Source organism: Pristiophorus japonicus, chromosome 7 (genome assembly GCF_044704955.1).
Source record: "Pristiophorus japonicus isolate sPriJap1 chromosome 7, sPriJap1.hap1, whole genome shotgun sequence".
In the NCBI taxonomy this organism is placed as follows: Eukaryota; Metazoa; Chordata; class Chondrichthyes; family Pristiophoridae; genus Pristiophorus; species Pristiophorus japonicus.
In genome coordinates this window covers 58,757,865-58,780,531 of record NC_091983.1, presented here as the reverse complement: position 1 = coordinate 58,780,531, position 22,667 = coordinate 58,757,865, and the positions used below count along the sequence as shown (strand labels likewise).

At 42.4% G+C, this 22,667-nt stretch overlaps 1 protein-coding gene across 1 annotated transcript in view; it reads right to left on the bottom strand.

Annotated features, from left to right (window-relative positions):
• The window catches only part of asap2a (ArfGAP with SH3 domain, ankyrin repeat and PH domain 2a), a 235,284-nt gene that overhangs the window by 138,304 nt on the left and 74,313 nt on the right, over nucleotides 1–22,667 (bottom strand). Inside the window, exon 2 of the mRNA XM_070884966.1 lies at nucleotides 10,582–10,654. Within this exon, the coding sequence (XP_070741067.1) occupies nucleotides 10,582–10,654 (73 nt within the window). The remainder of the gene's footprint in view (nucleotides 1–10,581; nucleotides 10,655–22,667) is intronic.

The window sequence follows — 22,667 nt, the reverse complement described above, 5'->3', positions numbered from 1 at the left end:
GGGGGGGGGGGGGGGTGGGGGGGTGCGCGTCATTTTAATGGGCTGTGCAGCCCATTCAAAGTTTCACACACACAAAATTTCACATTGAAAAAAGTGGCCCTGGGCTGAACAAGAACCGGCAGACAGCTGGACAGCCACGCAGCTTAGAGGGAACATTGGTGGCAGGCTCCTTTTCCTGAAGGACATTAATGAACCAGCTGAACTTTTATGACAATCCAGAAACTGTCATGGTTATTTTTCTCGTGTTAGCGCACACACTACCAAAATTATTGAATTTAATTTAATTTCAGAACTTGCCATGGTGAGATTTGAACTCAAAATCTCAGCTAGTTCAGTAGCATAAGCACTATAATGCCGTAGCAATAAACTCCAAAGGCTTGATCCTTGCAAGCCACTATACTTCATAGATTTGAATTAACTGAATGCAAAAATGCAATGCTAAAAAAAAGAATAGTTGCTCATTACAGAACTTCTGGTTTGCTCTTTATATACAAAGAACTGATTAGCAGATGGAACGTTTGAACATTTTCAGACATCACAGTCTCCAATTACAAAGCCATTAACTGTAAAAGTAGTCTAAGAACTGTACAAGCTATTTTATCCACAATGCAAAGTATTCATCCCATTTTAACACACTTAGACATGAGCTAAGAATGTCACTTCATCTCATTTTTTCTAAGGTGTGGCTGACTGGACCAGCTGTCACTGGTCAACAACAGGCTGGCAGCCAGCTGTCTGAACACAGTAGTGGCACTGTTTCCATAAGGTCAGTTTTCATGAATGTATCTTCTTCGCGATTTACTAGTGAACAGCTGCCCTTTGAATGGAAATGTAAACCAAACTCTACTGCTGGAATTGGCTTGAAACTGATGGTTAATCTTTTAAAGGAGCACCATCTTTATGAAAATGTATTTACCTAATCTTTGGAGATAAAGAGATGCAGCAGATCATTTTTTTGTCACATGCAAGAGATACAATTTATTACTATATGATATATATATCACTGCCAGCACAGAGTTTCACTAGGCACAAGTATAGGTCGGAGATCACTGCACCCACTTGCATCTCAGCATCATAGGCGGTCCTGCGAACGAGGATGACTTGCTTCCACGAGTTCACAGGTGTTTCGATGAAGGACCCGATGTTTCAGTCCTGAACTCCAATTGAGGTGGTGGAAGATGCCTGTGCGTGAATTTTTTTTGAACGTGTGGTGACTGTTGCACACCAGCCACCACACAGGCTTGACAGAGCTAGAGCAGTGGCAAGGGTTAACCAGGACGACTGGAGACCTGCTCTGCTGCACGCATACATATCGCAATGTGGGCTGGCCTGTGCTGCCCCTGGGGCCTCAGCTCTTCTGGGCCACGTACCTTCATCTGAGGCACCTCTGCCACGATCTCTCACCGCTCCTCCGCCATAAACATTCAGCGCATCTCGCCACAAATACTCACCGCTAATCCGCCCCAACCTTCCCACTCCTCTGTACCTGAGCCCTGCCGATGTTCCTGCCCACGCTCCAAAATGGCGACCAGGGTTTTGATGACGTCACCCAAGGAAGGATATATTTGCATTGGAGGCTGTTCTAGTAAGGCCCTGTACTGGTAGCAGAGCCTAGCAACTTCTGCCCTATTGTGTTGTAAATGAGTGCCCAAATACTTCACGTTTAAAAGCACAAAGAAGATTTGAAGACTTCCGTCCTGCTTCAGTTTCTGAAAATGGAAACTTACAAAGAGCCCTGTGGGACATAGGAAAAAAAACAACTGAACAGGTATTTTGGGGAGAGGGGTGGGTGAAGAGAAAGAAATATATTGAAAGTACAGAAGTCTTCTACTGGCATATATTTACCATCTACATAGCATTTAATAGCCACTCTTAATTGGAAATGTTGGTTGAAGGGATTTAAAAAGATATGTATATATTTTAGTTATGCCGGATATACATTTGATCAAACATCTTTCATAATTATGTGTAAATAATAATACAGATTGAACCTCCCTTATCCTGCACCCTCAGGACCTGGCTTGTCCTGAACAAGGGATTTTGCCGGATATGGGGAGGTCACATGGTTAGGTCGACTGTGCCTTTACGTGCTGTTGCTGGGATAAGTATGTGCGCGCGCTGATTGGCTGGACCGACTGTCAGTCAATCAGCCAATCAAGTGTAGGAGTCTCGAAGAGCCGGACGGCCCCGAAGGGCCCAGAAGAGCCGGCGGGCTCTGAAGAGTTGGCGGGCCCCTAAGAGTCGGCCCGACCCCCCGGAGGGAGCGCTGTGGGGAGGAGCGGCCGGCCCAAGGATTGTGGCTGCAGGAGTTCCAGCAGGGCGACGAGGAGGAGGCAGCTGATTGAGGAGAAAGATTATATTGGTGAGTAAGATTTTGATGGTCGTGCTCAGTGCACGCGCCATCCGGTGGCCGGGAATAGTCCTGGACGAGGGGCAGTGCCGGATAAGGGAGTCCCAGATGAGAGAGGTTCAACCTGCATTTGTTAGATGATTGTGATTGTTGGAGGTCAATCATCAGGGCAGTCAATCATCAGGGAGTTCCTCAGGGCAGTGTCCAAGGCCCAAGCATCTTCATCAATGATCTTCCTTCCATCAGAAGTGGGAATGTTCGCTGATAATTGCACAGTGTTCAGTTCCATTTGCAACTCCTCAGATAATGTAGCAGTCTGTGCCCACATGCAGAACGACCTGGACGACATTCAGGCTTGCGATGATAAGTGGCAAGCAACATTCGCGCCACACAAGTGTCAGACAATGACTATCTCTAACAAGCGAGAGTCTAACCACCTCCCCTTGACATATAAAAGGCATTACCATCACCAAATCCCCCACAATCAAAATCCTGGGGGTTACCATTGACCAGAACCTTAACTAGACTAGCCACATAAATACTGTGGCAACAAGAGGTCAGAGGCTGGCTATTCTGCAGAGTGTCTCACCTCACCGACTCCACAAAGCATTTCCACCATGTGACAAGGCACAAATCAGGAGTATGATGGAATACTCTCCACTTGCATGGATGAGTGCAGCTCCAACAACACTCGAAGCTTGCACCATCCAAGACAAAGCAGCCTGCTTGATTGGCACCCCATCCACCACCTTAAACATTCACTCCCTCCACCGTTGGCGCACCGTGGCTGCAGTGTGTACCATCTACAAGATGCACTGCAGTAACTCGCCAAGGCTTCTGCAACAGCACCTCCCCAAACCAGCAACTTCTACCACCTAGAAGGACAAGGGCAGGAAGCGCATGGAAACACCATCACCTGCAAGTTCCCCTCCAAGTCAAAATCCTGGAACTCTCTCCCGAACCGCACTGTGGGAGTACCTTCACCACACGGATTGCAGCAGTTCAAGAAGGCAGTTCATCACCACCATCTCCAGGGAAATTAGGGATTGGCAATAAATGCTGGCTTTGCCAGCGACACCCACATCCCAGGAACGAATAAAATAAAATACGGTTCTTACCAACTCCATTTAAATTAGATGCTCCATTATTTGAATTGTTTTCAAAGTAGAAGCACCCCAGTACAAAATGTTTCTATAAATCAGTAGTTTTTTTTGTTATTGTAGTCTATTGAGAAATAATCGCCACACAAAAACTTTGCCCTAAACCAATATATCCAATCTATGGTGTGCCTATTTCTGGTTTCTTACTGTGCTTAATTTCTGTGTTCAAAAACTCATTGAGAAAGATAATGACACATGAAAAGAGCTGTGTGTCTGGTCAGTAAATTTTTTAATCAGAAAATGCTGGAAACAAACAAAGGGTCAGTCAGCAGTCACCAACTAATACAGTTTTGTCATCACCCCCGCTTACGCTGTACCTGTTCGCACCAGACGTAAACATTCTCAGGATAATTAATGCGCAGTAGGTGGGCAATTAGCCCAACTTTTCGGCAGCACACTGATTTGAATGGGTAGGTGAAACATGCAGCAAAGCTGATGCGCAGACAGAACTTTACAGATCACAAGTTCGGGATTTAGCACATGCGAACTTGCGGTCAATTTCAAAGGCGGTATGGCGGCGTACTCAGTATGCCGTCATATCAACAGCAAATTAAGGGCCAAAATGATCAGACCACTTCAAGGAGCAACTGAACAGTGTACACAGGAAATAGCCACAACAGAGACAAACTTGTAACAATCTAGTTATATAATATTCGATCAAGTTTTATGTTTAGACCTGATAACTTTGGACAAAAAAGTTAAAATTATCCAATGATTTGAATTATGTAATGCAGCTAACCGAAGAATTTAGATCAATTTGTTTTTAATCAAGCAACTTCAAATTAAGAAAATGCATTTAGTTTCTTCACATTTATTGAAAGAGTCTTATTGTGCCATAATTGGCTGTCAAAATAACGGTGAGGCTAATAGCGCTCGCCGTTATATATGTGCAAATGCTACAGCAACTTCAGGCAAGGGCAGATGCTCGGGGTTAAACGCAGAAATCCAAAAGTTGCTGTCCAAGGTGCGCTGCTCCGCTGTTAGCTTTGCGAATATGGCATCTCGCTGTCTGGCTCACCATTGAAATGCATTGCATGCCATGAAATTGCTGTATTTGCATGGTAGATATGAACTAAACTTGCCACAGAAAGTTAACTCTTGTCCATTTCAGTCTATGTACCCTTTAAACGACATGATGTGTTAATTACTGCCAAACATGCTCTCTGGCACTGAAAACTATTACAAGTGTGGAGAATAATTCCTTCAAGTTTTAATTCTTGGAGATTTTTAAAACGTAACATTTAAAATTTAAAAATGTTTTTACTTTTCATTTTTCTCACTCTCTTTCTCTCTTATTTCTCTTTCTTTACCTGACTTGACATTGAATTCACCTGTTCTTATTTACATTTCCTTCAGTTCTGGAGCTGTTAATTTCAGAATCCTTCAATCTGATTGGTTAAGGAGATACACCAACCCAGTTCACTCAGGTCCCAGATGCCCAGTTTCTCTCGCTGCGACATTATCAGCTCGCATGTTTGTGAACTTGCCACGCAAAAATTTTTAAAACATAAACTTGCTCGGGCAAGTCAAAATAATGGCAGGCAATTACCTGAAGTGGTGGTCAGTTTCAAAAGGGTAATAATAGTGAATGCTGTTCGCTCGCTGTTACTACCCAAAGCAAATTGCGGACCGATCTACCTCTAAAAGCCCAACAGATGCAGTGCAATGACAATATGAGAAATGTCTGTCACTACACTACAATGTTGAGGTCATATTATGCCATGGTGGAATTTGCCATTAGATGTTTCTTTGCACTACAATATGGATTTAATCAATTATGTGCTGAAAACAGATATCTGGAGCTGCCACGCAGCCAGCTCACCGGCTTTTAAATAGAAAAAAACGCACATGCACGGGAATTTGAATGGGCCGCGCAGCCTGTTAAAGGGGCCGTGCACCTAAAGACATTTTTTTTTTTAAGGGATCATTGCATGGGACTGTGCTCAAAACTGCAACACAGTTCAAATGATTTTATTAAACTAATTTTTCTAGACAACCTGATGAGATTAAACATGTTCCAAGTTTTATTTTTTTAATCCTAAAACAAAATGTACATTAAAACCTTTTGGAGATTTTTCATTGGAGTTAATTTGTATATTATGACCACTTACTATGACTTTTATGGATGGCGAGTGGTTCTTAACGTCTGCAACACGCAATAGAAAATGGCAATGTTTTATAACATTCTGAAGTTAGATTAAGGGTTTGATGAAAAAAGCGGCTTAATAGTAGGTACTGCACTTTTTACAGAACATTGCAATAAATATGGTTGTTCAAAGTGAAACATAGAAAATAGGTGCAGGAGTAGGCCATTCGGCATTCGAGCCTGCACCACCATTCAATAAGATCATTGCTGATCATTCACCTCAGTACCCCTTTCCTGCTTTTTCTCCATACCCGTTGATCCCTTTAGCCGTAAGGGCCATATCTAACTCCCTCTTGAATATAGCCAATGAACTGGCACCAACAACTCTCTGCCGTAGAGAATTCGACAGGTTAACAACTCTCTGAGTGAAGAAGTTTCTCCTCATCTCAGTCCTAAATGGCTTACCCCTTATCCTTAGACTGTGACCCCTAGTTCTGGGGTCACATCGGGAACATTCTTCCTGCATCTAACCTGTCCAGTCCCATCAGAATTTTATATGTTTCTATGAGATCCCCTCTCATCCTTCTAAACTCCAGCGAATACAGGCACAGTCGATCCAGTATCTCCTCATATGTCAGTCCTGCCATCCCGGGAATCAGTCTGGTGAACCTTTGCTACACTCCCTCAATAGCAAGAATGTCCTTCCTCAGATTAGGAGACCAAAACTGAACACATTATTCCAGGTGGGGTCTCACCAAGGCCCTATACAACTGCAGTAAAACCTCTCTGCTCCAATACTCAAATCCCCTAGCTATGAAGGCCAACATACTATTTGCCTTCTTCACCACCTGCTGTACTTGCATGCCAACTTTCAATGACTGATGTACCATGACACCCAGGTCGTGTTGCACCTCCCCTTTTCTTAATCTGCCGTCATTCAGATAATATTCTGCCTTCGTGTTTTTGACACCAAAGTGGATAACCTGACATTTATCCACATTATACTGCAGCTGCCTGCATTTGCCCACTCCCCTAACCTGTCCAAGTCACCCTGCAGCCTCTTAGCGTCCTCCTCACTGCTCACACCGCCATCCAGCTTAGTGTCATCTGCAAACTTGGAGATATTACACTCAATTCCTTCATCTAAATCATTAATGTATATTGTAAATAGCTGGGGTTCCAGCACGGAGCCCTGCGGCACCCCACTAGTCACTGCCTGCCATTCTGAAAAGGATCCGTTTATCCCGACTCTCTACTTCCTGTCTGACAACCAGTTCTCTATCCACGTCAGTACATTATCCCCAATACCATGTGCTTTAATTTTGTATACCAATCTCTTGTGTGGGACCTTGTCAAAAGCCTTTTAAAAGTCCAAATACATCACATCCACTGGTTTTCCCTTGTCCACTCTACTAGTTACATCCTCAAAAAATTCCTGAAGATTTGTCAAGAATAATTTCCCTTTCATAAATCCATGCTGACTTGGACCGATCCTGTCACTGCTTTCCAAATGCGCTGCTATTTCATCTTTAATAATTGATTCCAACATTTTCCCCACTACTGATGTCAGGCTAACTGGTCTATAATTACCCATTTTCTCTCTCGCTCCTTATTTTTTTTTTTAAAAAGTGGTGTTACATTAGCTACCCTCCAGTCCATAGGAACTGATCCAGAGTTGATAGACTGTTGGAAAATGATCACCAATGCATCCACTATTTCTAGGGCCACTTCCTTAAGTACTCTAGAATGCAGACTATCAGGCCCCGGGGATTTATCAGCCATCAATCCCATCAATTTCCCCAACACAATTTCCCGCCTAATAAGGATTTCCTTCAGTTCCTCCTTCTCACTAGGCCCTCAGTCCCCTAGTATTTCCAGATGGTTATTTGTGTCTTCCTTCGTAATGACAGAACCAAAGTATTTGTTCAACTGGTTTGCTATTTCTTTGTTCCCCATTATAAATTCACCTGAATCTGACTGTAAGGGACCTACGTTTGTCTTCACTAATCTTTTTCTCTTCACATATCTATTGAAGCTTTTGCAGTCAGTTTTTATATTCCCAGCAAGCTTCCTCTCATACTCTATTTCCCCCCTCCTAATTAAACCCTTTGTCCTCTTCTGCTGAATTCTAAATTTCTCCCAGTCCTCAGGTGTGCTGCTTTTTCTGGCCAATTTATATGCCTCTCCCTTGGATTTAACACTATCCTTAATTTCCCTTGTTAGCCACAGTTGAGCCACCTTCCCAGTTTTATTTTTACTCCAGACAGGGATGTACAATTGTTGAAGTTCATCCATGTGATCTTTAAATGTTTGTCATTGCCTATCCACCGTCAACCCTTTAAGTATCATTCGCCAGTCTATTCTAGCCAATTGAAGTTACCTTTCCTTAAGTTCAGGACCCTAGTTTCCGAATTAACTGTGTCACTCTCCATCTTAATAAAGAAATCTACCATATTATGGTCACTCTTCCCCAAGGGGTCTCGCACAAAAAGAATGTTAATTAATCCTTTCTCATTACGCATCAACCAGTCTAGGGTGGCCAGCCCTCTAGTTGGTTCCTTGACATATTTGTCTAGAAAACCATCCCTAATACATTCCAGGAAATCCTCCTCCACCATATTGCTACCAGTTTGGTTAGCCCAACCTATATGTAGATTAAAGTCACCCATAACTGCTGTACCTTTATTGCACGCATCCCTAATTTCTTGTTTGATGCTGTCCCCAACCTCACTACTACTGTTTGGTGGTCTGTACACAACTCCCACTAGCGTTTTCTGCCCTTTTAGTATTCTGCAGTTCCACCCATACAGATTCCACATCATCCAAGCTAATATCCTTCCTTACTATTGCATTAATTTCCTCTTTAACCAGCAACACTAACCGACCTCCTTTTCCTTTGTCTTTCCTTCCTGAATGTTCCCAGACTTGATCACCCTGGAGCCATGTCTCCGTGATGCCAATTATATCATATTCGTTAATTGGTGCCTGCGCAGTTAATTCGTCCACCTTATTACGAATACTCCTCGCTTTGAGGCACAGTGCCTTCAGGCTTGTCTTTTTAACACACTGTGCCTCTTTAGAATTTTGCTGTAATGTGGCTCTTTTTGATTTTTGCCTTGGGTTTCTCTGCCCTGCACTTTTACTTTTCTTCTTTCTATCTTTTGCTTCTGCCCCCATTCTACTTCCCTCTGTCTCCCTGGTGGTGTATCTGTTTTGGAGGGCGATGAAGGGACCCTTGCACTATCTGCCTGAGTAATCTTTACCTGCGGTGTGACCAACTCACTAAATGTGCTATTCATGACATCCTCAGCATCACGGATGCTCCAGAGTGAATCTATGTGCAGCTCCAGTGCCGCAATGCGGTCTGTCAGGAGCTGCAGCTGGATGCACTTCCTGCACATGTAGTCGTCAGGGACACTACAAAGTTAGAAATATGTATCAAGTCAAACAATTATATTACTCGAGTTTTCATTGTCCAACACACGTATGTATATACACCAGCAAATTTATATTGTACATTTCAGAAAATTTAGGAGGAGGAAAAGTATTGCTCAGTATTACAGTACAGTTACTAAGTCTGAATGTAAAAAGCAGAAGGGAATGGCATGCGCCTGACTTGTATCTACTGCCTCCTAGCACCCAATTACAGAGGGTGGTTTAGGGCAGACTGTGAACCTACCCTCTCAATAGAAAAGACCTGAAGACAGGATAACTTCGTGAAACATGTACATGAAAAAACAACAGCTATGGATTGGTGGCCGAATAACTATTTTGATAATGCTAGCCATCAATTGCCATTTCTTATTTTCAGCTGAACAAGAACTCAACAACAGCTTTCTGCAGTTGAACATAAGCTAAATAAATCGAACAGCCCATTTAACAGTCTAGTTACTTTGAAGAAGACAAGCACCTATTGCTTCAGAATAAGAAATCATAGTGTGAGGACCCACATAAGCACCAGGTAACCGAGTCTTCAACTTCTTCCGGACAAAATTCCAAACACACAAAGAACAGGGTGTGTTTAATATTAAGTGGTAGGAATGACAAAGCCAGCAACTGCAAAGCACTTCTCATTCAGACTCAAACTCACTTCAGAAAATGCTGAGGTTTATCTTATATACCCAGTTATACCCAACATTCTTCTCCTCTTCCCAAAGGGTAGGCGGATCCACAGCTCCACTTAACCACAACCCAGTTCCACAGCATCAATACAACAGGGATATTGGCCCGGCTTTTAAATTTTATGCTTTATGATTTCCGCGTTTAACCACACACGTGCGGTCACCGGAAGTTGCTGTTCAATTTACTCCTTAATAACGGTGAGCAGTTACCCGCACCATTATTTTCCATGCAAAATTTACTACTATTACTTTATGCTACTGTAGCACATTCCATAGGTACCTCATTGACTCAATGGGGTGTTTCAGTTTCATTAATCTTGGTATGGAATTGGAAAAGAATACTTAAATTAGACTGATTCCTGGGATGGTGCGGGGGGAGGGGGGTTATCCTATGAAGAGAGATTAAGTAGACTAAGTAGACTCTACATTCCCTAGAGTTTAGAAGAATGAGAGGCGATCTTAGAGATGTATAAAATTCTTAAGAGGCTTCACAGGGTAGATGCTAGGAGATTGTTGCCCCTGGCTGGTGAGTCTAGAATCTGGGGTCACAGTCTCAGAATATGGGGTCAGCCATTTAGGACTGAGATAAGGAGAAATTTCTTTACTCAAAGAATTGTGAATCTTTGTAAATCTTTACCGCAGAGGGCTGTGGATGCTTGGTCGTCGAGTATATTCAGGACAAACAGATTTTTGGAATCAAGGGCTATGGGGTTAGTGCGGAAAGGTGATTAGTGGAGTAGGTTCGAAGGGCCGAATGGCCTATACCTATTTATATTCTTATTTCCAGGACATGCAGATCACAAAACACACAAGATTTTCTTCTCTATGCTTACCATCAAACTAAGCATTAAAGCAGTTGCTTACCTAGTCCAGATGTATAAATAGCTTTCACAGATTTCTTCATTTTTTGTAGCACTCCACGATCCACATCCAATGCCTAAAAATGAGCATACATAAAGAGAAAGCAAGCAGTTAATAGCAAAAGTAAAAACAGTTTGATTTATTTTATGTACTATACTTATTAATTTATGTCAGTAACTGGGACTGTTGTTACCAGTTGGGGAAGTTGCACTTCAACATCAAATTCAACTCCATAACACTAACCAACTTGTTTGTGGTTCATCAAAACTGATTTGAGTCCTCAGATGAATCAATGTGTTAGATACAAGGACACCAACTCAATTAGTCTTTCTAATATTTTTCAATCTTGATGGTTTGAAAGAAAAAGTTGATTTAGAGCAATCCTTTATTCCAGATACTGACAACACAATCAACCCCAATATACACAATAATACAGATTGACCAAGCTAGTAGTTACTTATAGAATCATAGAAATGTACAGCACAGAAGGAGACCATTTGGCCCGCGGCTCTGTGCTGGCCAAAAAAAGAGCTATCCATCTTAATCCCACTTTCCAGCTCGTGGTCTGTAGCCCTGTAAGTTACAGCACTTCAAGTGCATATCCTAGTACTTTCTAAATGCGATGAGGGTTTCTGCTTCAATCACCCTTTCAGGCAGTGAGTTCCAAATTTCCACCACGCTCTGGATGAAAAAAGTTCTCAACTCCCCGCTAATCTTTCTACCAATCACATTAAATCTATGCCCCCTGATTATTGATCTCTCTACTAAGGGAAACAGGCCCTTCCAATCCACTTTATCCAGGCCCCTCATGATTTTATATATCTCAATCAAGTCTCCCTTCAGCCTCTTGTGTTGCAAAGAAAACAACCCCAGCCTATTAACACAGAAACAGAAAATAGGTGCAGGAGTAGGCCATTCAGCCCTTCGAGCCTGCACCACCATTCAATATGATCATGGCTGATCATGCAACTTCAGTACCCCATCCCTGCTTTCTCTGCATACCCCTTGATTCCTTTAGCCATAAGGGCCACATCTAACTCCCTTTTGAATATATCTAACGAACTGGCCTCAACAACTTTCTGTGGTAGAGAATTCCACAAATTAAAAATGAAGGCATACAATGTTGCGAAGAATAATGCAAGGCCAGAGGAAATTTTTAGAAACCAGCAAAGGGCAGCTAACCAAATAATAAGAGAAGATAGTTTATGAGAGTAAACTAGCAAGAAATATAAAAACAAGACAGTAAGAGATTCTACAGGCATATAAAAAGGAAGAGATTAGCTAAAGTAAACATTGCTCCCTTAGAGGATGAGACTGCGGAATTAATAATGAGAAACAGGGAAATGGCAGAGACTTTGAACAAATATTTTGTATCAGTCTTCACGGTAGAAGACACTAAAAGCATCCCAATAACTGGTAATCAAGGGGCTATTGGGCAGGGGAGGGGGGGGGGGAACACACTTAAAACAATCACTATCCGTAGAGAAAAAGGAGGCGGTAAACTAGTGGGACTAAAGGTGGACATAGTCACCTCGACCTGATAGCCTGTATAAGAACATAAGAAATAGGAGCTGGAGTATGCCACCTGGTCCCTCAAGCTTGCTCCACCATTCAATAAGATTATGGCTGATTCAATCATGGACTCAGGTCCACTTCCCTGCCCGCTCCCCATAACCCCTTATCGGTTAAGAAACTGAATATATTTAAGACAGAGATAGACAATGACCCAGCCTACACAGCTCTCGGGGGACAGAGAATTCCATAGATTTACAACCCTTCGAGAGAAGAAATTCTTCCTCATCTCAGTTTTAAATGGGCGGCCCCTTATTTGAGATTTTGCTCCCTAGTTCTGGACTCCACTATCAGTGGAAACATCCTCTCTGCATCCACCTCGTCAAGTCCCCTCATAATCTTATACGTTCGATAAGAATAACCTCTCATTCTTCTGAATTTCAATGGGTAGAGGGCCAACCTACGCAACGTTTCCTCATAAGGCAACCCCCTCATCTCCAGAATCAACCAAGTGAACCTTCTCTGAACTGCCTCCAAAGCAAGTATATCCTTTCGTAAATATGGAAACCAAAACTGCACGCAGTATTCCAAGTGTGGCCTCACCAATACCCTGTATAACTGTAGCAAGACTTCTCTGCTTTTATATTCCATCCCCTTTGCAATAAAGGCCAAGATTCCATTGGCCTTCCTGATCACTTGCTGTACCTGCATACTAATCTTTTGTGTGTCATGCACAAGTACCCCTAGGTTCCGCTGTACTGCAGCACTTTGCAATTTTTCTCCATTTAAATAATAACTTGCTCTATGATTTTTTTCTGCCGAAGTGCATAACCTCACACTTTCCAACATTATACTCCATCTGCCAAATTTTTGCCCATTCACTCAGCCTGTCTATGTCCTTTTGCAGATTTTTTGTGTTCTCCTCACATGTTGCTTTTCCTCCCATTTTTGTATCGTCACCAAACGTCACTACATTACACTTGGTCCTTTCTTCTAACGTCATCAATATAGATTGTAAATAGTTAGGGTCCCAGCACTGATCCCTACAGCATTCCACTCGTTACTGATTGCCAACCCGAAAATGACTCATTTATCCCGACTCTCTGTTTTCTGTTAGTTAGACAATCCTTTATCCATGCTAATATATTACCCTCCAATCACGTCAATTTTTATCTTGTGCGGTATCCTTTTATGTGGCACCTTGTCAAATGCCTTCTGGAAGTCCAAATACACCACATCCACTGGTTCCCCTTTATCCACCCTGTTTGTTACATCCTCAAAGAACTCCAGCAAATTTGTCAAACATGACTCCCCTTCATAAATCCATGCTGACTCTGCCTGACCGAATTTTGCTTTTCCAAATGTCCTGCTACTGCTTCTTTAATAATGGACTCCAACATTTTCCCAACCACAGATATGAGGCTAACTGGTCTATAGTTTCCTGCTTTTTGTCTGCCTCCTTTTTTAAATAGGGGCGTTACATTTGCAGTTTTCCAATCTGCTGGGACCTCCCCAGAATCCAGGAAATTTTGGTAAATTACAACCAATACATCCCACTATCTCTGCCACTACTTCTCTTAAGACCCTAGGATGCAAGCCATGAAATCCAGAGAATTTATCCGCCTTTAGTCCCATTATCTTACTGAGTACCAGCTCCTTAGTCATTGTGATTGTGTTAAGTTCCTGCCCCCCATAAGCCCCTTGACTATCTACTGTTGGGATAGTGTTCATTCCTCTTTCGTAAGGACTGATACAAAACATTTGTTTAGAGTTTCTGCCATCTCCATATTCCCCATTACTAATTCCCCGGTCACGTCCTCTAAGGGATCAACATTTACTTTAGCCACTCTTTTCCTTTTTATGTACCTATAGAAACTCTTGCTATCTGTTTTTATATTTCGTGCTAGTTTACTTTCATAATCTATCTTCCTTTTTTTAATCATTTTTTTAGTCATTCTTTGCTGGCTTTTAAAAGCTTCCCAATCTTCTGTCCTCCCACTAGTTTTGGCCACTTTGTATGCCCCTTGTTTTTAATTAGATACCATCTTTTATTTCTTTAGTTAGCCACGGATGGCTATCTTTTCTTTTACACCCTTTCCTCCTCACTGGAATATATTTTTCTTGAGAGTTGTGAAATATCTCCTTAAATGCATGCCACTGTTCATCAACCGTCCTACACTTTAATCTATTTCCCCAGTCCACTTTAGCCAACTCTGCCCTCATACCTTTGTAGTCTCCTTTATTTAAGCTTAGTACACTGGTTTGAGGTCCAACTTTCTCACCTCCCCCATCTGAATTTGAAATTGAACCATGGTATGATCACCCATTCCAAGGGGATCCTTTACTTGGAGATTGTTAATTAATCCTGTCTCATTACACAGGACCAGATCCAAGATAGCCTGCCCCTGGTTGGTTCCGTCACATACTGCTCAAGGAACCCATCCCTTACGCACGCTATAAACTCTTCCTCAAGGCTACCCAGATCAATTTGATTTTTCCAATCAATATGGAGGTTAAAATCACCCATGATTATTGCTGTTCCCTTTTTACAAGCCCCCCACTATTTCCTGGTTTATACTCCGACCAAGAGTTCCTACTTTTTCCCCTTATTATTCCTTATCTCCACCCAAACTCTTTCAACATCCTGATCACTTAAGCCAATATAGTTTCTCACTATTGCAGTGATTGCATCCTTTATCAATAGAGCTACCCAACCTCCTTTTCCTTTCTATCTGTCCTTCCGGATTGTCAAATACCCTGACTATTTAGTTTCCAGTCCTGGTCACCTTGCAACCACGTCTCTGTAATGGCTATCAGATCATACCCATTTGTATCTATTTGTGCAGTAAACGCATCTATTTTGTTACGAATGCTACGTGCATTTAGACAAAGAGCCTTTAAATTTGGCTTTTTACCCTTTTTTCCTGCTTGATTCCTCTTTCCTTCAAACTCACATTCATCATTTTTGCTTTCTAATTCCAGCTTTACACCCTTCCCTCCTGAATCTATTTTCAGGTTCCCATCCCCCGCCAAGCTAGTTTAAACCCTCCCCAACAGCATTAGCAACTCCCAACCCCCCGCGAGGATATTGGTTCCGGCTCTGTTGAGGTGCAACCTGTCTGGCTTGTACAGGTCCCACCTCCCCCAGAAGCGGTCCCAATGCCTCAGGAAACTAAAGACCTCCTGCCTGCACCATCTCTCCAGCCACGTATTCATGATTTGCTTTCCCACCCATCTTTGTATCATCAGCAAAGTTGGCTACATTACACTTGGTCCCTTCATACAAGTCATTAATATAGCATCCTAGTGTCCAAAAGAAGTGGCTGTAGAGATAGTGGATGCATTGGTTGTAATCTAATAAAATTCCCTGGATGGAGAGGTTCCAGCGGATTGGAAAACCGCAAATGTCACACCTCTATTTAAGAAAGGATGGAGACAGAAAGCAGTAAACTATAGATCAGTTAGCCTAACATCTGTCATTGGGAAAATGCTGGAGTCCATTATTACGGAAGTAGTAGCAGGACATTTAGAAAATCATGATAAAACCATGCTGACTCTGCTTGACTGTATGAAAGGGAAATCATGTTTGACAAATTTACTGAAGTCCTTTGAGAATGTAATGAGCAGGGTGGATAAAGGGAGACCCGTAGATGTCATGTATTTGGATTTCCAGAAGGCATTCGAAAAGGTGCCACATAAAAGGTTATTGCACAAGATTAGAGCTTACAGGGTTGGGGCTAATAGAAACATAGAAACATAGGAAATAGGTGCAGGAGTAGGCCATTCGGCCCTTCTAGCCTGCACCGCCATTCAATGAGTTCATGGCTGAACATTCAACTTCAGTACCCCATTCCTGCTTTCTCGCCATACCCCTTGATCCCCCTAGTAGTAAGGACCTCATCTAACTCCTTTTTGAATATATTTAGTGAATTGGCCTCAACAACTTTCTGTGGTAGAGAATTCCACAAGTTCACCACTCTCTGGGTGAAGAAGTTCCTCCGCATCTCGGTCCTAAATGGCTTACCCCTTATCCTTAGACTGTGACCTCTGGTTCTGGACTTCCCCAACATTGGGAACATTCTTCCTGCATCTAACCTGTCTAACCCCGTCAGAATTTTAAATGTTTCTATGAGGTCCCCTCTCATTCTTCTGAACTCCAGTGAATACAAGCCCAGTTGATCCAGTCTTTCTTGATGGATCAGTCCCGCCATCCCGGGAATCAGTCTGGTGAACCTTCGCTGCACTCCCTCAATAGCAAGAATGTCCTTCCTCAGGTTAGGAGACCAAAACTGTACACAATACTCCAGGTGTGGCCTCACAAATGCCCTGTACAACTGTAGCAACACCTCCCTGCTCCTGTACTCAAATCCCCTTGCTATGAAGGCCAACATGCCATTTGCTTTCTTAACCGCCTACTGCACCTGCATGCCAACCTTCAATGACTGATGTACCATGACACCCAGGTCTCTTTGCACCTCCCCTTTTCCTAATCTGTCACCATTCAGATCATAGTCTGTCTCTCTGTTTTTACCACCAAAGTGGATAACCTCACATTTATCCACATTATACTTCATCTGCCATGCATTTGCCCACTCACCTAACCTATCCAAGTCACTCTGCAGCCTCACAGCATCCTCCTCGCAGCTCACACTGCCACCCAACTTAGTGTCATCCGCAAATTTGGAGATACTACATTTAATCCCCTCATCTAAATCATTAATGTTCAGTGTAAACAGCTGGGGCCCCAGCACAGAACCTTGCGGTACCCCACTAGTCACTGCCTGCCATTCTGAAAAGTCCCCATTTACTCCTACTCTTTGCTTCCTGTCTGACAACCAGTTCTCAATCCATGTCAGCACACTACCCCCAATCCCATGTGCTCTAACTTTGCACATCAATCTCTTGTGTGGGACCTTGTCGAACGCCTTCTGAAAGTCCAAATATACCACATCAACTGGTTCTCCCTTGTCCACTCTACTGGAAACATCCTCAAAAAATATATTAGCATGGATAGAGGATTGGCTAAGTAACAAAAAACAGAGTCAGGATAAATGAATCATTTTCAGGTTGGCAAACTGTAACTATTGGGGTGCCACAGGGATCAGTGCTGGGGCCTCAACTATTTACAATCTATATTAATGACTTGGATGAATGGACCGAGTGTAATATAGTTAAATTTGCTGATGATACAAAGATGGGTGGGAGAGCAAGTTGTGAGGAGGACACAAAGATTCTGCAAAGGGATACAGACAGGCTAAGTGAGTGGGCAACAATTTGGCAGATGGAGTATAATGTGGGAAAATGTGAGGTTATCCACTTTGGTAGGAAAAAGAAAAGCAAATTATTATTTAAATGGCGAGAGATTACAAAATGCTGCCAGAGTGATCTGGGAGTCCTTGTACACGAAACACAAAAAGTTAGCATGCCGGTAGAGCAAGTAATTTGGAAAGCAAATGGAATGTTGGCCTTTATCGCAAGGGGGGATGGACTATAAAAGTAGGGAGGTCCTGCTACAACTATACAGTGCTTTGGTGAGACCACACCTGGAGTACTACGTACAATTTTGGTCTCTTTATTTAAGGAGGGATCCCATCATCAAAGGCAGTCCCTCAAAATCGAGGAAGACTTGCTTCCATTCTAAAGCGAGTTCTCAGGTGACTGTACAGTCCAATACAGGAATTACTGTCGCTGTCACAGGTGGGACAGACAGTGGTTGAAGGAAGGAGTGGGTGGGGAGTTTGGCTTGCTGCATGCTCCTTCCGCTGTCTGCGCTTGATTTCTGCATGCTCTTGGCGATGAGACTCGAGGTGCTCAGCGCCCTCCCGAATGCTCTTCCTTCACTTAGGACGGTCACGGGCCAGGGATTCCCAGGTGCCGGTGGGGATGTTGCACTTTATCAAGGAGGCTTTGAAGGTGTCCTTGAAGCGTTTCCCCTGCCCACCTGGGGCTTGCTTGCCATGTAGGAGTTTCCAAGTAGCGCGCTTGCTTTGGGAGTCTCATGTTGGACATGTGGACGATGTGGCACGCCCAACAGAGCTGGTCAAGTGTGCTCAGTGCTTCGATGCTGGGGATGTTGGCCTGAGTGAGAACACAGACGTTGGTGTGTCGATCCTCCCAATGGATTTGCAGGATCTTGCGGAGGCAGTGTTGGTGGTACTTCTCCAGCGCTTTGAGGTGTCTACTGGATATGGTCCACGTCTCAGACATATGGGTATCACTACTACCATGTAGACCGTAAGCTTGGTGCCAGATTTGAGGTCCTCGGGCGACCGAAGGCTGCGCTGGCAGACTGGAAGCGGTGTTGGACCTCGTCGTCTATGTCTGCCCTTGCTGATAGTAGGCTGTCGAGGGATGGAAAATGGTCCACATTGTCCAAGGCCACGCCATGTATTTTGATGACCGGGAGTGGGGGGGGGGGGGCAGTGCTGTGTGGCGGGGTCAGGATGGTGGAGGATCTTTGTTTTATGGATGTTTAATGTAAGGCCCGTGCTTTCGTATGCCTCAATGAAGATGTTGACGATGGCTTGAAGTTCGGCCTCTGAATGTGCACAGATGCAAGCGCCGTTCGCATACTGTAGTTCGATGACAGAGGATAGGACGGCCTTGGATCTAGCCTGAAGGTGACGAAGGTTGAATAGGTTCCCATTGGTTCTGCTTGGAGGCAGTTCAGAGAAGGTTCACGAGGTTGATTCCTGAGATGAAGGGGTTGTTTTATAAAGAAAGGTTGAGCAGGATGGGCCTATACTCATTGGAGTTTAGAAAAATGAGAGTTGACCTTATTGAAACATACAAGATATGCAGAAAGGATGTTTCCCCTCATGGGGGAATCTAGAACTAGAAGTCACAGTTTCAGAATATGAGGTCGCCCATTTAAAATGGAAATGAGGAGAAATTTCTTCTCTGAGGGCCGTGAATCTTTGGAATTCTCTACCGTAGAGGGCTGTGGAGGCTGGGTCTTTGAATATATTTAGGGTGAAGATGGACTGATAAGGGATTCAAGGGTTATGGGAAGCAGGCAGGGAAATGGAGTTGAAGGCATGATCTTATTAAATGGTAGAGCAGGCTCGATAGGCCAAATGGCCTACTCCTGCTCCTATTTCTTATATCCTTATGTTCTATCCAATTTTTCCTCATATATACAATTCTCCAGTCTAGGCAACATCCTCGCAGATCCTCTCTACTGAAATCACATCTTTCCTGTAATGTGGTGACCAGAACTGTATGCAGTATTCTAGCTGTGGCCTAACAAGTGTTTTATATAGTTCAAGCATAACTTCCTTGCTCTTCTTTTCTATGCCTCGGCTATAATGGAAAGTATCCCGTATGCCTTCTTAACTACCTTTATCTATCTGTCGTGCTACCTTCAGGGATCTGTGGGCATGCATTCAAAGGTCCTTCTGTTCTTCAACACTTCTTTTATTGTATATTCCCTTGCCTGGTTAGCCCTTCCCAAATACATTACCTCACACTTCTCCAGATGGAATTCCATTTGCCACTTTTCTGCCCACCTGACCAGTCTATCTATCTTCCTGCAGTCTACAACTTTTTCTTCTTGTTAACCACACGCCCAATTTTTGTATCATCTGCAAACTTATTAATCATGTCCCCTATGTTGAAGTCTAAACCATTGATATATACCACAAAAAACAAGGGACCGAGTACTGAGCCCTGCAGAACCCCTCTGGAAAAAGCCTTCAAGTCACAAAAACACCCATTGATAATTACCCTTTGCTTCCTGCCATGGAGCCAATTTTGGAGCCAACCTGCCACTTTCCCTTGAATCCCATGGACTTTTACTTTACTGACCAGTCTGCCATGTGGGACCTTATCAAAACCCTTCCTAAAATCCATGTAGACTACATCAAATGCATTACCCTCATCAACCCTTCTTGTTACCTCCGCAAAAAATTTAATCAAGTTAGACAGACATGACCTTCCCTTAATAAATCTATGCTGACTGTCCTTGATTAATCTGTGCCTTTCTAACTACTGTACCTCAGAATTTTTTCCAATAATTTGCAGTGAGGTTAGACTGACTAGCCTATAATTACTCAAGACTATCCCTTTCTCCCTTTAAAAAAAAAACAGTACAACGTTAGCAGTCTTCCAGTACTACATCTGTAGCCAGAGAGGATTGGAAAATGATGGTCAAAGCCTCCGCTTTCCTCCCTTGCTTTTCTTAACAGCCTAGGATACATTTCATCTGGGCCTGGCAATTAATTTACTTTCAAAGATGCTAAACCCCTTAACATTTTGTCTCTCATTACATTTATCTTATCCAATATTTCACACACCTCCTCCTTAACTACAATGTCTGCATCACCCCTCTTTTTCTGAAGACATATGCAAAGTATTATCACGAACCATAATCCATCTTCTGCCTCAACACACAGGTTACCTTTTGGTCTCTATTTCCTACAATACATCAGTGACTATACTCCAAAAAGTACTTCATTGGCTGTAAGGCGCTTTGAGACGTCCAGTGATCATGAAAGTTGATATATAAATCCAAGTCAGTCTTTCTTTTTCTATTAGGCCCTACTCTTTCTTTAGTTATCCTCTTGCTATTTATGCATTTATAAAACATCTTTGGGTTTTCCTTGATTTTACTTGCAAATATTTTTTCATGCCCTCTCTTCGCTTTCCTAATTTCTAATTTAATTTTACCCTTGCACTTTCTATACTCTCTAAGCTTTCTACAGTATTTAGCCAACATAAGCTTACCTTTTTAGCCTTATCCTACCTTGTATGCCCATCGACATCCAGGGGGCTCTAGGTTTGGAAGTTCTACCGTTTTTCTTTTTCTTTGTATTGTATAAGCTTCAAATTTTCAGTAAGTCGCTAGGAATCCAAAATTAGTTCTGCCGGCCTATTCATAACTCTGTATTGTAGTGTTTAATACAAGTGTGGAGTTTTTGTATTCTACGATTTGATGAGCCTTTCCAGCAATCATTTTATCTAGACCCCGAAGGGGAAAGATTCTGCTCATTGCTCATACATGCTTACCAAAAATAAGTTGCTTACATTCTATGAAATGAGAGTTGCGAAACTGAATTTTTCTTTTTTACTTTCTATTACTAAAGTACAACTATGAACTAAATGGCTAAGAAGCAATTTGTACAACTTGGAGCCTAAGTGTGTGCGTGTTTTAAAAAATCTTTTAAATTAAGATACAAATATGGCTTATCTACTTAATAAAAAATATTACATACTGCTCATGTAAATACTCTATTTGATGGCTGTCAGCCGACCAATATAACGACAAATTCCACTGGCTGGCAATACATGGTTATTGGGTTGCCTAATCAACAATATCATTGCCAATTAAATGGATATTTCTACTATAGGATGACAGCACATCAATGCCAGTGAATTCACAATCATTCTCAGAGGAATTAATTGGAATATTCAAACAAATAACCCAATTCAAAAACAATTACAAGCAAAATTGCAACAAATTCTCAAAGTCATACCATTTGTATGTCTCTTTCCATTGTATGTGAAGTTAGCATCTAATATTACCTGTAGCATTATTACTTCTCTTAAATCAAATGCACCACCAAAATACATTGCTTAACCTAAATAAAAGAAAACAAGTCTAAACAGTAAGTGAGACTCGGCAAGTATGCAATTTGCTTCAAGTAGAGATTAAAACCCCCGGTACAATTTGAAGAGCACCTTGGGAAATATTCCTTCTTCAACCAAAACTGACAAAAATCAGATTACCTGGTCATTCATCTCATTGCTGTTTGTGGCATTTTGCAGGATGCTGGCTGGCTGCCATGCTTGCCTAAATTATACTCACTACTTTAACAGTAATTCATCGTGAAGCACTTTGAGATGATTTAATACAAGTGTAGCAGCAGTAGAGTAGAAATGTATCCATTTCCCAACAGCCTCACATACTTTAATCATAGAATCATACAGCACAATGGGGCCAAGTTTCAGCCTGAGTTGCTCCTGTTTTTTTGGAGCAACTGGTTTAGAATGGAGTATCTTAGAAATTGCAATTCTCGGCATTTAGTTTGCTCCAGTTCTAGTCAGTTAGAACAGTTTCAGTTTGGAACAGATTTATTTTTCCAAAAGGGGGCGTGTCCGGCCACTTACGCCCGTTTTGAAAGTTTAGGCAGTGAAAACATACTCCAAACTAACTTAGAATAGAGTAAGTGTAGATTTTTGTACGCTCAGAAAAACCTTGTCTACACTTAGAAAATCAGGCATAGGTTACAAATCAGGCGTAGGGAATGGGGGGGGGGGGGTTTAAAGGGAAGTTTACAAACATTAAACACATCAGTTTTACAAATAAAGCCATCATCAATAATAAATGATAAATACATCAATAATTCAACCAATAAATCAATCAAAAAAAATTAATAAAAAATGTTAAAACATTTTTTTAAATCAATAAATAAAACATTTTTTACTTACCGACTGCAGCATCGGGAGTCCTCCAACAGCGTGCTGGGACGGTCCCCCTAGTGTGTCTTTGTCAGTGACTCTATCTCTCTGTCTGTATGTCAGTGTCTGTGTTTCTGACAGTGAGGGGAGGGGGGTGGGGGAGGGGGAGAAGGGGGGGG